The sequence below is a fragment of the Brassica rapa genome, chromosome A05, assembly GCF_000309985.2.
Source record: "Brassica rapa cultivar Chiifu-401-42 chromosome A05, CAAS_Brap_v3.01, whole genome shotgun sequence".
Lineage (NCBI taxonomy): Eukaryota > Viridiplantae > Streptophyta > Magnoliopsida > Brassicales > Brassicaceae > Brassica > Brassica rapa.
Window position 1 is genome coordinate 12,015,504 of NC_024799.2, and position 15,950 is coordinate 12,031,453.

The following is a 15,950-nucleotide window of genomic DNA, read 5'->3' on the forward strand; positions in this document are numbered from 1 at the left end:
TATAACAAACATAATTACCTTTTCATAAGAAAAAAGATCTATAATATAAATGAAAGGCTACCCTAAATTTTCTTTCGATTATACCTTGCATATATTCAAGAATAGGTCAAGAATAGGTATCTTACATGGACTTTATTAAATTTACAATGTTGGTATCAAATGAGTATGAGACCTATTAGTCCCTTAAACATATTAAAATATAAATAATTAATTTCAATCAACCACCAATATATAGTAACTTATTTACCAAAAATATAGCTACTTAATCCTTATTTAGAATAAAAATATTTAATGTTTCAAAATGATATGGGTTTATTTTGATCACAACTGTAGAATATACATATTACCTTTAAAAGATATATGTACGTAATTAATATATATATATATATATTCTGACTTGGTATATAATCTTGAAGTATAAAGAATTTCTAAACATATTTAAAGTATAAAAACTATTCAATAAAATAAAATAAAATAAAATAAAAAACAAGAAAAAAAACGGAAATATAGCTACCTAAATCATAATCGACTCGAAAATTACATATCCCTATTCATACCGAGACACTCAAACTCAACTTGAAATTTTATCAGGTTCTTAAGACTGTTATTTGAACCAAACCAAAAACTAAAATAACCAACCCAAACCAAAGCCAAATTTATAAATAACAGAACGGTTACTTTTTAAAATGGAATTCAAACATTGCAACTAAACTGGAATCAAACCGAAAACAAAAAATGCAATTTGGCAGTAAAGTTTGTAAAATGTCATTAAATCATAAAATTGTAATCTAAAAACATAAATTATAAATAATCCCTCGCAACCGCGCTGGTCAGAATCTAGTTATGCTTAAAGAGAGAGAGACTTAGCCATATATAGGTATTTTCATTGTTACTATTTCAATATTTAGATTTTAAGTTCAGGGTTATTTTATTTGAAAAACATAAAAATATGAGTTTAATATTCTGAATATTATTAGGTATTCTAAGGATAATAACAAAAAATGATCATGTTTTAGAGATAGAGATTAAACAAGGATAAGAAACTAATGAGACATTAGTTGTGGACATATTATCTGAAACCAGAAAAATAAACTGAAGCTAAACAAAAACTTGACAGAAATTTACAAAAACTCGAACGATTCTTATTTTTCTAAATTCAAAACATTAAAATCGAACCAAAAATCGAACGGCCACCAGAATACTTAAAATATTAATTTATATATAATATAAGTTATAAATAAAATATTCATACCCCGAATATATTAATGACCTGTTTTTTCGGATTAAACTTGGGATTTTCGGCCTTTTTAGATTTTTTGGCTTTGAACCCGAATTAACCTAAACTATTTCTAATTTGGTTCACTTCGAATTTTATGAAAAAAAATAAAAGTTCGACTCGAACACAACATTATCCAAACCGATCTGATCCAAAAAAATGTATAGTTCCTAAACACCATTCTGCGTCATCAGCTCGACACTAGTCCTCAGCTAAACAGCCTAACTTTACTCAGCGCTACGAGCTCGGCACATGATCTCGGCTCATTAGCCCAAATTCTCAGCCCATTTGCTTGGTCCGTTAAGCTTAGCCTGGCTAAGGCAAACCGACATAGGACAAAGGGGATATGAGGTTCACTTATAAAAAGATAAAAAAGGGCTACCAAGGAAAGGATCCAAATTTGAATTCAACAGAGACTGACGGCTAAAAATTATGGTTTTACACTTTACTCTTCTCGCCGACTTGTATTTTTCCAGCCAACTCTAACGAGCGCTGGCTAGTTTTTCCTCTTATTTATACATTCTGTAATCTCACTCTTTTCTGATTAATAAAACAGCTTCGAAATAAACACAATCAAGTTTTGTATTCTCTTATTCGAATCCAACAAAACTCAACTCAGATTCAACAAGCTATAGGAAGATGGAGAAAGATTGTTGAAGGTGTTGCAGAAGTAAAGCCATCAAAATTAATTTATATTACTTTTTCAAATATAAACACACTAGTACCAAAACTTAAAAAGGAAAATATCATTTAAATCATCAACTTTTAAATGTGATTGAAATAAAACACAAACTTTTTCATAAAAAACACTTAAATTTATCGACAAACCATTTAATCATAAACTTTCGTTGATCACATCATTTTAGTGCTATCGTTAGTCAATCGTTGACTAACACTATAACTAAAATGGCTATTAAAGTTGATGATTTTTTTGGCAAAAAATAAATCAACATTAAAAAAAAAAAACAAAATTGGATGTTAACTTGTAGAATAAATTATTTAGTAACTATAACATTTTATAAAGATAAATATTGACTAAATAAAAATATAATGTTTTCATTATTTTCTTCAAAATAAAAGTTAAATAATTTTCATTTATATTCTAAAATAGTTAGTTAACATATCATTATTTTAATAATGATTTATTTAAAAATTAAATAAATTTTATAATATTGTTTTGATAATTATGTCACTTTTCATAACTATTAGTATAGTCCTAATTGGATTATGTTTCATAAATTTACTGTCCAAAATTTAATTTTGTTTGTATAAAATTAATTTATTTATTTTATTCTCAGAAGAATAGAACTAATGGTATATAGATTTTTCATTATTCTAATGATGTAGCAACATTTTGGATCTTAACAGTTTTTTGGTGAAACTTATCCCCTATATATTAATTGAGGAACATTTGAAAAGATGCAACCTCAATTTTGTAATAATTAAAAAAGACTCCTTGCTTATGTGTCAATCAATTAGGTAGTTAATTAATCATATGTGTCAGCCTCACACTAAAATTGAAAAACATGTTTGTTCAATTCGATTTTTATATCTCACTAGAAATATTTAAGACCAACTATATGATATCATATGATATTAAATAAAGCAAGGTGGCTATTTATTATATATTATTTCCTAAAATAAAACCTACATAATTACCTAATGTGATTATGATATATATAGTAATTAATGATTTTAAATAATGAAGATTTGCTAATAATCTGTATGCTTTCTATCATTTTTGTTTAATTCTTACCTTTAAAATAAATTACACAACTACATTAATCGTATTTTAAAAATTAAGATTTTTTGTATATGTTGTATTTTGAATTTTTCAAAACGAGTATAAATTACTAAAACTGTTAAAAGTCTCACATAAACTTTTGTGATCAATGTTTACATTTTTTTCTATAATAAGATACAATGATAATAAAATCATAAAATAATTTTATTTTAATAGGTCTTTATGTTAATATATATATATATATACTTCATATCGTTTAAATTTAATTATTTATCATATACGATAGATAAGATTGACTAATTTGAATTATTTATTCTAAAATAGTTGCGAATAAACAAGAGCGGTCATTTGATTTATATGTGCAAGCAAATTTATTACATAATAGTAACTGATTTCTTAGTTATTTAATATATAATTATTATTTTATTATTTCGTATTATGCAGAAAAATATAAAATAAGTATTTATTCTGCACAAGACGCAGATCTTAACCTAATTATGTATCTCTTTAATAATTTTGAATCTTAAACATTTTCTAAATCCCATGCCATAATAAAAGAAAGAAATGAAAATAAACTCAAAAATCAATATTTATATCGAGCAATAACTAAAATGACACAAAAAGGAGAAAAATATCAAAGATAAATAGGATTGGCACGTGAACGTAAATTTCTCATAACCATAAGTAACTTTTAAATTGCTAAATCATGATATAAAACCGAGTTGACATAGTTTCATTGTAACCAAATAGTAGGCATGAGATTCTTCGACCTAAATGTTAGGTTTTTATGCGATAAATAATTTTTTGACCTAAAATATTTTTAAAAATGAGATCAGTTCATTAGTAAACAAATTATGTAATTAACAAAAAAGTTTTTGAATTTTTTTAAGGGCCAAATATATTAATTTGATCAATAATATAATTTTTTTTCGTACGATATTTCTTAAATAATTTACATATATATTTACTCTGCGCAAGGCGCATGTCTTATCCTAGTTTTTCATTAAAATTCAGAAGGAATTTTGTACACATTTATAGAAAGGGCAATTGTCAATAATAGCACCTTTAGAGTTTTTGTCTCAAAAATGGAACTAGAAGGAGAAAGTCACAAAAATGACATTCATTAAAGAGTAAAATATCCCTAATACCCTTGATTTAAAATTAAATAAACAAACCAAAAATAAATAAAAGAAATTTTTTTTATAGTTTCAGATTCAAAATTTTTTATAATTTTTTTGAAATTTTTTTTTTTGAAATTTTTTTAATTTTTTTTCAAATTTTCTTTTTATAATTCAAAAATACTTTTTGGAATTGTTTTTTAAATTTTATTTTTATTTTTAATTTTTTAGTATTTATTTTTTATTTTATAAAATTTTAAACCCTAATTCCAAAACCCCACCCCTTAACTCTAAACCTATTTTTGTGATTTTGAGCGTTGAGTGCTAGTTTGGAAACAGAAACTTGGTTTTGGTGCTATCTTTAGTCTTTTTCTCTTTTAGAAATTATATAATTTGTTTTGAACATATTTATTATAAACATAAAGAATCATGAAGAATCCATCAATCCATAACTCTTTTCGTTTGAGAATAAGTTGCTGAATTCAAATTTCATTAACAATTTTTTGACAGTAAAATTATAAAACATAATCCATATAAGATTATATAAATAGTTAATTGATCGTAAATAATTAGAAAAACATGGTAAGTTTATTTAAAATTGATGAAGTATAACATGTTTTTCCAATGCTGAAAACATGTTCTTTCTAGCACAACGGTAAGTTTATAATCGCTTACACTGCTAACCTGGGTTCGAATACCATGCAATTAAACAAGTGATAAAAATACCCCAGCAGATTTCGAACTGAGGACACGCAAAAGGCACATCTGACGTGACCACAAGACGTTTGAGCATTTGTTTTTTCTTATTAAATATATTAGCGTAGTAATCATCCTATTGCTAATCGTTTAGGGTCAGAGTCTCAGACTCTCAGTGTTTTGTTTTGAAATCCAAAGGTTTCGAGTTTCTAATTTCAATTGCCTATTAAATATTTCTTCATTGTTTTAGGGTTCTTTTATGCTCAGTAGGTTCTGCTTAGTGCTGATGATAAGTTTGAGCTGGTGAACTTATCGATTACTTGTAAACCTCGTAACAATGTCGATTACAGATTATCTAAGCCTCAAGAGATAACGATGATCCTCACACATGAATACATCGTTACTCGCATACGAATCTCCTAAGAGATCGCCTCAAGACTCTCGTCTCACTCACTTCTGATCTTCGATAGTCTTCTCCAACCACAATACAGAGTATTTATTCAACTATCATAACTGCCAAAGACTCTTTCTCCATTCGACTCTTTGCTCCTTCCTTCCCTTCATATCTTGCCTTTAAAGGACTAGCCACGTCAGCAGTATCTGATTCTTCCTTTGGCCCAAGCGTATCAGCTGATTTCTCCGGGGCCTTTGAAATCTTGGGGGGCTCTTGTTCTGTTTCTTGTGTGTGTCATAACAGTTGGGCTCTAGTGGCGGCTGAGCCAAGCTCTGACCAAGTTAGGGAGAGGTGTAGACATGATTCTTGTTTTGCTAATTCAAATATTATAGATAAAAGTTTTATATATCACTAGTGTCCTTGCAATACAACAAAAATACCATGATACTAAAATGCAATAATTTTATTGAACAGAACAGCAATGAGATGGATGAAGCTAACGAGTGCTTCAGTGCCTTCTTCTGGCAAGATTCCTCAGGATGTATCCGATGGTTACTCCAATTATAATTCCAGGTGCAAAGCCGAACCCTGCTGCTACCCAACTCAACCTTTCCACTTCTTCGTCTTCGTCTTCTTCTTCGGGCACTGGTGGTTCAGTTTCTGGCGATGTTGGATCTCCACAAACAGGCTTAAGGGAAGGACCATAAAGTCCAGGGTTTCCCTCATAGGAAGAGCAGTTTTGTCGCTGGAACTGTGTACCTTGTGGTATTGAACCTACGAGCTGGTTATGTGAAACGTTGATCCACTCAAGAGACGAGAGGTCCCCTAGCTGTGGAGGGATCTCACCAGAAAGCTTGTTTTGGGATAGGTCCAGTGATTCCAGTGCAGTAAGGTTTGCCAAAGAAGATGGGATGTGTCCTGTGAAAGCATTTCTTGACAGATTGAGAACATAGAGTCCCTGCAAGAGTCCAATGGATTCAGGAACTTGTCCATGGATTCTGTTTCCAGAAAAATCAATGATTGTGTAGATTGTGAGGACACGTTCCATTGCCATTGATACTCCTTTACTCATCAACATAACAGAAACGTAGTTGAAGAGAACCTCGATGTATTCCGGTTGCGTAGAATTATCTTCATTCGTGGATATTGCAGTCCAGTTGAGGAAGTAATCAGATGGTAAGGTACCGTGGAAATCGTTATGTGATACATCAATGATTTTCAAGGCAGGAAACCCGAACCAAGCCCCCCCATTGGAGTGATGCAACATGCCATGAAACTTGTTGGATCGGAGGACAAGAACTTCTAGGCTCTGCAAGGAATTCAAGTGGAACGGGAATGTGTCGTTGATAGCATTACTCTCCAAGTTAAGAACTTCCAGACGAGAACAACTGGTTAGAGATGGAAGAAGCTTTCCCTCCAATAGGTTGTGGCTGACGTCAATGACCCTTAAATGCTTGGCATGCATGCACATGTGAGGAAGACTTCCGATGAGACCATTGTTATGAAGATCCAGATATCGCAGCTCTTGTAATCTCCATAACCAGTCTGGTACTTGACCTTTGATGTTGTTGTTGGAAAGGTATATAGACATTAGATTTCTCTGGTCTCTTATGAAATCAGGAAACTCAGTGATGTTGCAGCTTGACAAGAACAAAAACTCGAAATTTGATGAAAAATCAGAATCTGAAGTGATGTTTGATGTTGAAAGAGGGATGCCCGAAAGATCTAGCCGTACTAGCTTCTTGAGAGAAGAGAAGACATTTAAGTCAACTGGACTATTGTCTCTGAAATTGTTAGACCCAAGGTAGAGATATTCTAAATTGGATAACAGAGAAAAATTCTCGAATCCAACCAGATCACTGAGTTGGTTATTCTCCAAATCAATTTCTTCCAATGAAGAGATTTGGAACAAGGATGAAGGAACTGCTCCAGTAAAAAGATTATCATGGGCAACAACGGCTACCAGTTCGGAGAGTTGCCCAATGTTAGGTGAGAGGGAACCTATGAAGTGGTTTGAATCGAGAGAGAGCCTGAGTAGTTTGGTTAAGTTGAAGATTGCAGATGGAATGTTTCCGGTGAGGTGATTATTGGCAACCTCAAACGTGATCAACTGTTTTAGATTGCCAATGGAAGATGGGATTTCACCAGTTAAAGAGAGAGCCTGAGTAGTTTGGACGAATCAAGTGTCAAAGAAACTAAATGTTTAAGGTTGCCGATGGAATCAGGTATGACACTTGAGAAAGATGTCATAAAAAACTCCATGACTTTCATAGAGTTGTTTCTACGAAAAACAGGAAGTTTGCCTCTCAGATTTGGGTTGTGACTCAGGATAATGGACTGTAAGTTTGGTATCAGAAAAATACTGCTTGGAAATTCTCCATCCAGGTAGCAGTTCTGAAGATGTAGCCATCTCAGAGATTGCATCTTTGAAAACTCGTGGGGGATTTTTGAAGATATGTTTACAAAGCTCATATCCAAGGCTCTAAGGTTCTTAAGGTTACTAGCAAGTAGATGGAGAAAATATGGTGGGTTTTCAATGAACAGCCAACTTGGAGGAGGTAAAAGATAAGAAATATAGGAAAAAGAAGAAAGATCGAGAGACACCAAATTGGTGAGTTGGAGAATTTCTGTTGGTATTGGACCTTTCAATGAAGATCCAGAGAGATTTAGTGTTTCTAGCAACATGAGATTGTTGAACTTATGAGGGATTGGAGAAAAAGTGAAATTATTGCAAGCAAGGTTCAAAGTTTTGAGATGTATCAGTCTAAACAAACTGGAATTCGGTTCGAGACGGCCATAAAGATAGCTGCAACTTAGATCGAGACCAATTACCTTTCCTGACTTTGTATGGCATGTGACACCTTTCCAACTACAACACTCCGTGCTATTCCCCCATGATTTGGTCTTTGGGTAAGACTTAACGTTCACCACCGTGTCATCATAAATTGTCACAGAGTCACCAAAGTAGTCGTTAAACTCACCAGACTTCCAAATTTTGAACTCAGCCTTCAGCTTGAGAAGCAAAACTCTTTCATCTGGATCGCACAGGTCCGGTGTTAGAGATGCAGAAGTGCTTAATAACTTTGCATAGGAGAAGAGAAGAAGAGCGATAGGAAGATAGAAACTGAAATTATAGTATGAGCCTATCATTTTTTTTGTACCAATAGCTTAATGGATGTATAATGTACTTATAGGGAACATTTAGTGTGGTTGGTTTACGAGTGTTCGTTCATTAATAATCGACTAGGTAATAATCTACGGATTGCGCGAGATGTGATTATTAGTTTTGTTATTTTTAATAAAAATACATTAAATCTGTTTAATTTGGATATCGGTTCGGTTTTAAATTGTCTTTTGGTTTTTAATCTCTTAAAATATAACTATTATTTTAAATTAATATTTATTTTTGTTTATTCGATTAGAATGTTTGATTTTTTAGTTTTTTTTGGTAAAACTAAAAAATTACTATTATTTGTTTATTTTCATGTTATGAATTTTAGATAATCGTCATGTCGAACCAATGGTTTCATATCATAGTTTCTAAACGGATAATAGTTCAAGAAAAAGAAAAGAAAATTATTAAGACAAATCATTCACTACAATTTGGTCGGTAGTGAAAGAACCATTAAGAAAAAAATATTTTAACTTCCAAAAAAATAGATACTTCAGTTGTGGTAAATACTTAGTTACAAGGTGCTCACATCAAGGTGCGCATGTATGTGTATGTAAAAGTATATAAAAATTGTTGACAAATATATAAGATATTGTTAATTAATATTAAATGACTTTTTTATTCAAAATAATACATGAAAGATAAAATTAAAATTAATTAAAAATTAAAAAGGCCTTGACATTAGTGAATTTTTTTCATATACAGAAAAATAAATTGTATCCGTAAATAGAGGTGGACACATATCGAATATCCGGTTATTTGGAGGCATTCATGTCGATTCAATCCTTAGCCACCTGGATAGTCGGTGACTCTGATATCCGAAATGATTTAGAATTTTAAAGAATATCCGATTTGATCCGTAGATAAAATAAAAATTTAAACATAATTGAAAATTTTAATAATAACATTTTATTACAAAAATAAAATATTATTTAACTTTTAAAATTTTAATACCTAATATAATAAATTTAATTCATAAAAATATTGTAAAACTTATATAAACTATAATATATATATATATGTTATATATATATATACAATGCTGTACATATATGTATATATATGCATATAACAGATTGAATTAGATATTCGTTCCTAAAAATATTGGTATTTGTGATCTGTTTTTTTTTGTATTGTATTTTAGTATTTGATTTGCTTTGTAGAGTTACGGATATCCATATTTTTTGATTCAAATCAAAACGGATAACGAATCAAATCAAAATTTATAAATATTTTCCCAACTTTATCCGAAAACAATAAAATAATATATATGTATATATATATATAGTTAGCTTTTGATTCGTTATTTATTTTGATTCGAACAGAAAAATCCAAAGTTTTATTGAAACCATGCATGTGAGTTTTATATTTAAAAAATACAAAATATATAGTGTGAACATATTTATGAATCCCCTAGACTATATATGCGAAGTGATTTATACACATGTCGTGACTACAATAATTTTCGCTGAAAAATGATGACATGACACTTAAAATAGATGACATGGTTTTAGAAAATAGTGACATGGCATCATATTAATTGTAAGATGTAAAATTTTCTAATAAAAATTTAAAAAAATTGCATTGATTTTAAATATGGTAATAAAAATAACTCATATATCATCATTAATGTCAATTTTCCATATAAATATTTATTTATGGTAAACTATTAAATATATTAATAATTCATATATAACAATTAAAATAATAATATATATATGTATATATATATCTCACATTAATAAAAATAAATTAAATAAAGTAACATTAAAATAAAAAAAATTTGATAGTTAAATATTTAAACATTATTTAAATTTATCTGTTCAAAAATATTTTTCAGTTTAACTAAAACAAGAAAGTCTCAAATTTATTAGAATATATATTTATATGTAAATAAATATATATCTATATATGTATATATTTAAAATTAGATGGATATATATATATATATATATATATATATACATATATATACAATAAATAATATAAAACACAATAATATAATTAAAATAATTTTTATAAAATCTAATTTTGTTTTTATAAAAATTTAAATAAAATCAAATTTAAATAGTTATACCAAATCAAAAGAAATAAGATTGCAAAAGTACGTTTATGATTTTTTATAACTATTGAAGTTAAAATATAAATTAATAATGTTGAAATATAAATCAAAATTTTCTTTTGAAATAAAAAATGTTATGTTAAAAATTACTATTTCTGCGCATGGCGCATGAAAACTCCTAGTATAATATGAACGTGTTAGCATACTTATTATCAAATTATTGTGAGGCTCTCATAGGTCTATTATAAGGTAAATGTATTTATTACAATGATTCTCATTTAATATAAAGGAATTGTCAAAACTAATAATAGTATTGAAGTCTATTATTTAAGGGGAATTGCAACGCATATACATAAGGAAAATAAAAATAAAGTTTATATCCATAACATTACCTTGGCTACGATATTTTGTGTATATTATATATTAATTGCATTTTTACCCTTGATAACACACGCGCGCACCACATATTTTCTTCTTCACCACCATCACCTTTTCCACCATGGTTGCCACCATCTCTATTGTTTTCTTTCCTACCACCGCCGCCGCTACTTGTGATCTCTTTACCTTTTCCCACAGTGTCTTTTGAATTAATATTTATCGTGGACATATCATCAGTGTCTAAGCAATCTGATCTTTTGTGTGTTATCTGAAATCAAAATCACCATTTAGATTTTAGATCTGGTTAGAATGAGTTAACAGCAAAACGACAAAAAACGTACTTTCTGAAAAAAGTTAAAGAGTACAAGTTTGATCTCATATACTATATGAAAGTACTAAACAGTATAGTCACACGGAAGACACACTTACAGTTAGGACGTACGCAGTTGAAGACTCCACATTTAACCCAAACTAATGCCTTTAGTAACCTAGTTGCTGATTTCCCCTCTGTTTAATTTTGTTCGGCTTGTTTGGATAAAAACGCAAATCTGATATTACATACTATATTGAATATAGTATAGTCGTATGCCAGCCTTTTCCCATACATGGACATGTGTGCATATATGTTCTCTTCTTTGGTGAACATGCCATCAAAATAGTATAGTTTCCTCTTATGTCGCTTTCACTCTTACACTCCCTCCTACTCTTTCTCTCCTCTCCTCCCTTCCTCGGTCTCTCTCTCCATTCCTACTTCCTTTCCTCCATACTTCTATCTTTCCTCCTTCCTCCTCCTCCCCTCCATTCCTACTTCCGTTCCTCCTTTTCCCATTCCTCCTTTTCACATTCCTCCTTTTCCCATTCATCAATATAGTAACTATCATCAATTGCCATACTATTCTAAATGAAATATAGTATATTTTAGACCTTCAAGGTTAGGGTTTATGTATCTCCGTTATGGACGATGGTTTGGTTTTACAATTTGAGTTTAGGGTTTTGGTTAAGGGTTTACGGTTTGGGTTTAGGGTTTAGAGTTTGGGTTTAGGGAGGTTTTTGTTTAGGGTTTGGGTTTAGGGTCTACAGTTTGGGTTTAGGGTTTAGACCTTCAAGGTTAGGGTTTAGGTAGCTTTGTTATGGGCGATGGTTTGGTTTTACAATTTGGGTTTAGGGTTTGGGTTAAGGGTTTACGGTTTGGGTTTAGAGGTGTTTAGGGTTTAGGTAGCTCCGTTTGGGTCTATGGTTTGGGTTAAGAATTTGTGTTTAGGGTTTGGGTTTATGGTTTAAGGTTTAGGTAGATCCGGTATGGTTTACGGTTGGGTTAAGAATTTGGGTTAGGGTTTGGGTTTAGGGTATACGGTTTGGGTTTAGGGTTTAAGGGTCTATCGTTTGGGTTTAGAGTTTATAGTTTGAGTTTAGAGTTTAGTGTTTAGAGTTTGGGTTTGGGTAGCGGGTTTAAGGTTTATTTGGTTGTGTTTTATTATGTTGGTAACCAACATCAATTGCCATACTATTCTAAATGAAATATAGTATAATTAGAGTGAAATGATTCGTGTGCCTATACTAAATAGTGTGTAGTATACTATGATAATTTTATCTTATGCATTTCAACATTAAGCGCACGCGCCTGAAAGAAGATTTTGGTCATGTTTTGCACAAATTGTCCCATCCATCTTGAATTATTGTATAATGGCTATATTTTTCATTTTTTTTTTTGCCTCTTATGAATATTCAGCAAATTCACCCATTATTAACCTTTTGTTCATTTAAGGAATGTTTTGTAACTCACTCTCAACGAATAGTCAGATATTTGGTGCAAATAATTATAAAGTTCCATTGATACATTTAATACCATTGTTTCAATGATAATCTTTGACGAGAGTTGCAGATTTGACGAGAATTATATTTGCACAAAAATCACAAACTCAGAAAATTTAATGTTTTTCACTTATATAAATTTAATACGGTATACACGAAAACTCTCTTAATCATTTACTCCTAGGCAGTTTCCCAACCATTTGGGTTTTCTTTTCTTGGGATTTCGTTTTCAAAATTTATCTCTTTTTGACACTCTCAACCACCTGATTTTATCATAAAGTAGTAGCCAATGTTTTTAAACCCGATCCGAACACTGAACCGGATGATTTATGGAGTTAGTGGATCAATCGCAGATGAATCGTGAGTTAATAAATAAATTAGTTCTATTATATATAATCAGTGTTTTGAAACCCGACCCGGATCCGCTGTTGAACCGGTAAACCGGTGTCCCAAAAAAAATCAGGTTTTTTTTTAAAAAAACCCAATATTTAAAAACCCAAAAACCTGTGAAGACCTACTAAAACCAGAAACCCGATACCGGTTGAACCACCAGTTGAACTAATGAATATTTTTTACCTTTTTAAGTTTTTAATTATGTTTTTAGATTGTTTTTTATATTCTAAATTTCTAATTAAGAAGTTAGATTTTCATTTTTCAGTTTTATATTTGTGATTTTTAGGTTTTGATGAAGATTTCAGTATGCCACCTAAAGAAAATAAGGTGAATGATGGTAGAGAAAACCAAAATTAATTGATATGATTTGGTGTTAATTTATTTTTGATATCGATAATTTAGTATAATATATGTTTTGCTCTTGTTTTATTTTGGATTTGAAGTTTAATTTATTATTCACATTAGACATTTAAATATTTATAAATTTTATGTCTTGAATTATTTTAGATGTCATAACTCTTAACTTGTTACAAAAATTATAAATATTCTAAATTATTTTTGATATTTTTATGTCAAATAAAAATAAAAACTAAAGTAAATGTTTTCTATATTATATTAAACATAAAAATATACATATCTAAACTATTATTTTATGTTTTATAAATTTAAGTATTTTCTATATTTTTCAGATTCGTGCCTCCGGGTAAAAGCTATAGCCACGGAAATAACATGGGAAAGTCGTGGTTAGATTAATATCCACTGTTATTTCGTGATTAAACTGTGCGTAATGTACCCATGTGTTATTTTCTAACTAGATCGTGTCTATTTTAAATCGTGATTTTAACTTAGTTAAATCGTGCATTTTTTGTTTAGCCGTGAGTTTTCTGAGGTAACTAGCCCTGCGACTTTGCCCCGAACCGAACCAGCCGAACCGAACCGAACCGACATTTTTGGTTTTCGGTTCGGTTAAAAAAGATTGATTGTTTGTAAAAAAAGATTTTAATAGTGGTTGATTGTTTGTAAAAAAGATTTTCCATTATGCACAGCAATTAACATTGCAGGACCTATGCGCTTCCATAGGACAGAAAGAGAAACATCAATCTACACAAAGAGAAACTGTTTACATATATAAGGAAACTGCTTACTTTTACGTCCTTTAGATCAATGAGAGCTTTGAAATAATTTAACTTACTTTATGCTTGATTCTGTTCACACCAAAATTTTGAAAAATATATGGCGTGTTGATTGTTGTCGAAACAACTTTTCCACTTTGACTGAACATATGTACATATGACTAGGAATTCTAACACACTATTATTATTTTTATTTTTTTCATTTCAGAATATTTTGACTGAAACACATGACAAAGATACAAAAGCCGACGGTACTATAGGATATCACCGGGAACTAAGCCGGCAGCAACAAGTTTCCAAAGCCCTATTATAAACGATAACGAAACTCCAAATCGACCTAACACATTATTTACATAAAAAAAGACCATAGTTTATCATCGAATTAAATCCAAAAAATGCAACTTAGTCGAAATTTTACAAAGCCTATTTACAATAAACAGAACAGATGATCCTTCTCACCAGAAAGGGCACCACCTGCAAACAAAAACAAGAAAATTTGTTCACATTTTTGCATCGAACCATTGGAAATGACTTAAAACATATCTCACGAACCAAACTTGTGCAAATGAAAACAGATAAGCACAAGAGTGGAGAAGAACATACCCGACATAATTTTGACAGATATTTTCATGGGAAGTAGCTTGATCGATTAGCTTTTGAACCTGAACTTTCACAGACAAACCATGTTCGACTTCATGAGAATCTCCTCCGAGCAAGTTATTGTGATCAGCAGTGGGATTGCTTGGAACCGCAGACGTAGAGAAATCACGGCCCGTAAGCTTATGACTCATACGAGCCATTACAACTACTGCACGTTCGTTCAATACCTCGTTTGCATCTCCAAGCATATTCACAGCCTGAAATACAATCCAAGAATCAAATCATCAACAAAAGAATTAAAAAGAAACCTGAAGAATTTCCTTCTCTCGAGTACTCCTTTAAGGCTGAGGAAGGTCTACATCAGCGGGATCTTCATCTACTTCCTCAGGTTCAACATTAGCAGAACCATTGGGATTGTTGTTACCGAGTAGGGCTAGTTGAGGGACTTCATTGAAATTAAAAAGACGCCAATTGATTAAAGGATCATGCACAAACGCCTCCATCATCGCCATTACACTGTCTTTGTTGGTTCTGAGAACTTGTATAACATTTTGGCATGTCGACCGGAAATTTCCTTTGATGCCACTTACTTCCATTGCTTTGACAAGCATTCTTGTCAGACGGAATGGAACCTAACATAGTGTTGTTTAAGACAATAAAGCTCTCTCCTCATATCGTCAAACAAGTCTTATGAGGAAAACATTATAAGATAGTACCTTTTCAGGAAACTTCTCTCTATTCATAGACGCCTCAAAACAATCTCCGAAATCAATATGCAAGATTTTCCCACTGCAAAATTGAAACCATTGATAAAGAAACAGAAGTATAGTTGGATGTTTTAAGCAATATAAACCCTTTTCTTTATTTTTATGTACCTGTATCTATCTAGCATAAGGTTACTTGGTTGTCGATCACCTAACCCAAAAATATAACCAACCTGATACGAGAGAAGTTCATTTAAAGTGCAAGTCAAACATGAGTAAAAAATCTACATTGACGCTACACAAGTGGTGAACAAATGATGAAAGCAACCACATACCATACTCATAACGGCTAAACTTCTAGTATCGTTGGTTCTTCTCTCCAGCCATACCTCTGACGAGCGACTTTTTAACCACATAACCTACCAAGAAGGAGAAACAAAGCAATTTCGTATTCCAGATTAGTTACTT

The 15,950-nt window shown here is 30.8% G+C and overlaps 1 protein-coding gene and 1 pseudogene across 1 annotated transcript; both read right to left on the reverse strand.

Annotated features, from left to right (window-relative positions):
• Window positions 1–4,295: 4,295 nt before the first annotated feature.
• LOC117134288 lies at window positions 4,296–8,708 on the reverse strand (annotated as a pseudogene).
• Window positions 8,709–13,741: 5,033 nt separating this feature from the next.
• On the reverse strand, window positions 13,742–15,103 carry LOC117134193 (serine/threonine-protein kinase TOR-like). Its single transcript, XM_033292156.1, has 3 exons — window positions 14,782–15,103; window positions 14,638–14,652; window positions 13,742–14,515 (listed from the first exon to the last, which is right to left on the reverse strand). Exons 1-3 carry the CDS (start codon window positions 15,024–15,026, stop codon window positions 14,443–14,445), a joined length of 333 nt encoding a protein of 110 aa, XP_033148047.1. The 5' UTR covers window positions 15,027–15,103; the 3' UTR covers window positions 13,742–14,442.
• Window positions 15,104–15,950: the final 847 nt, after the last annotated feature.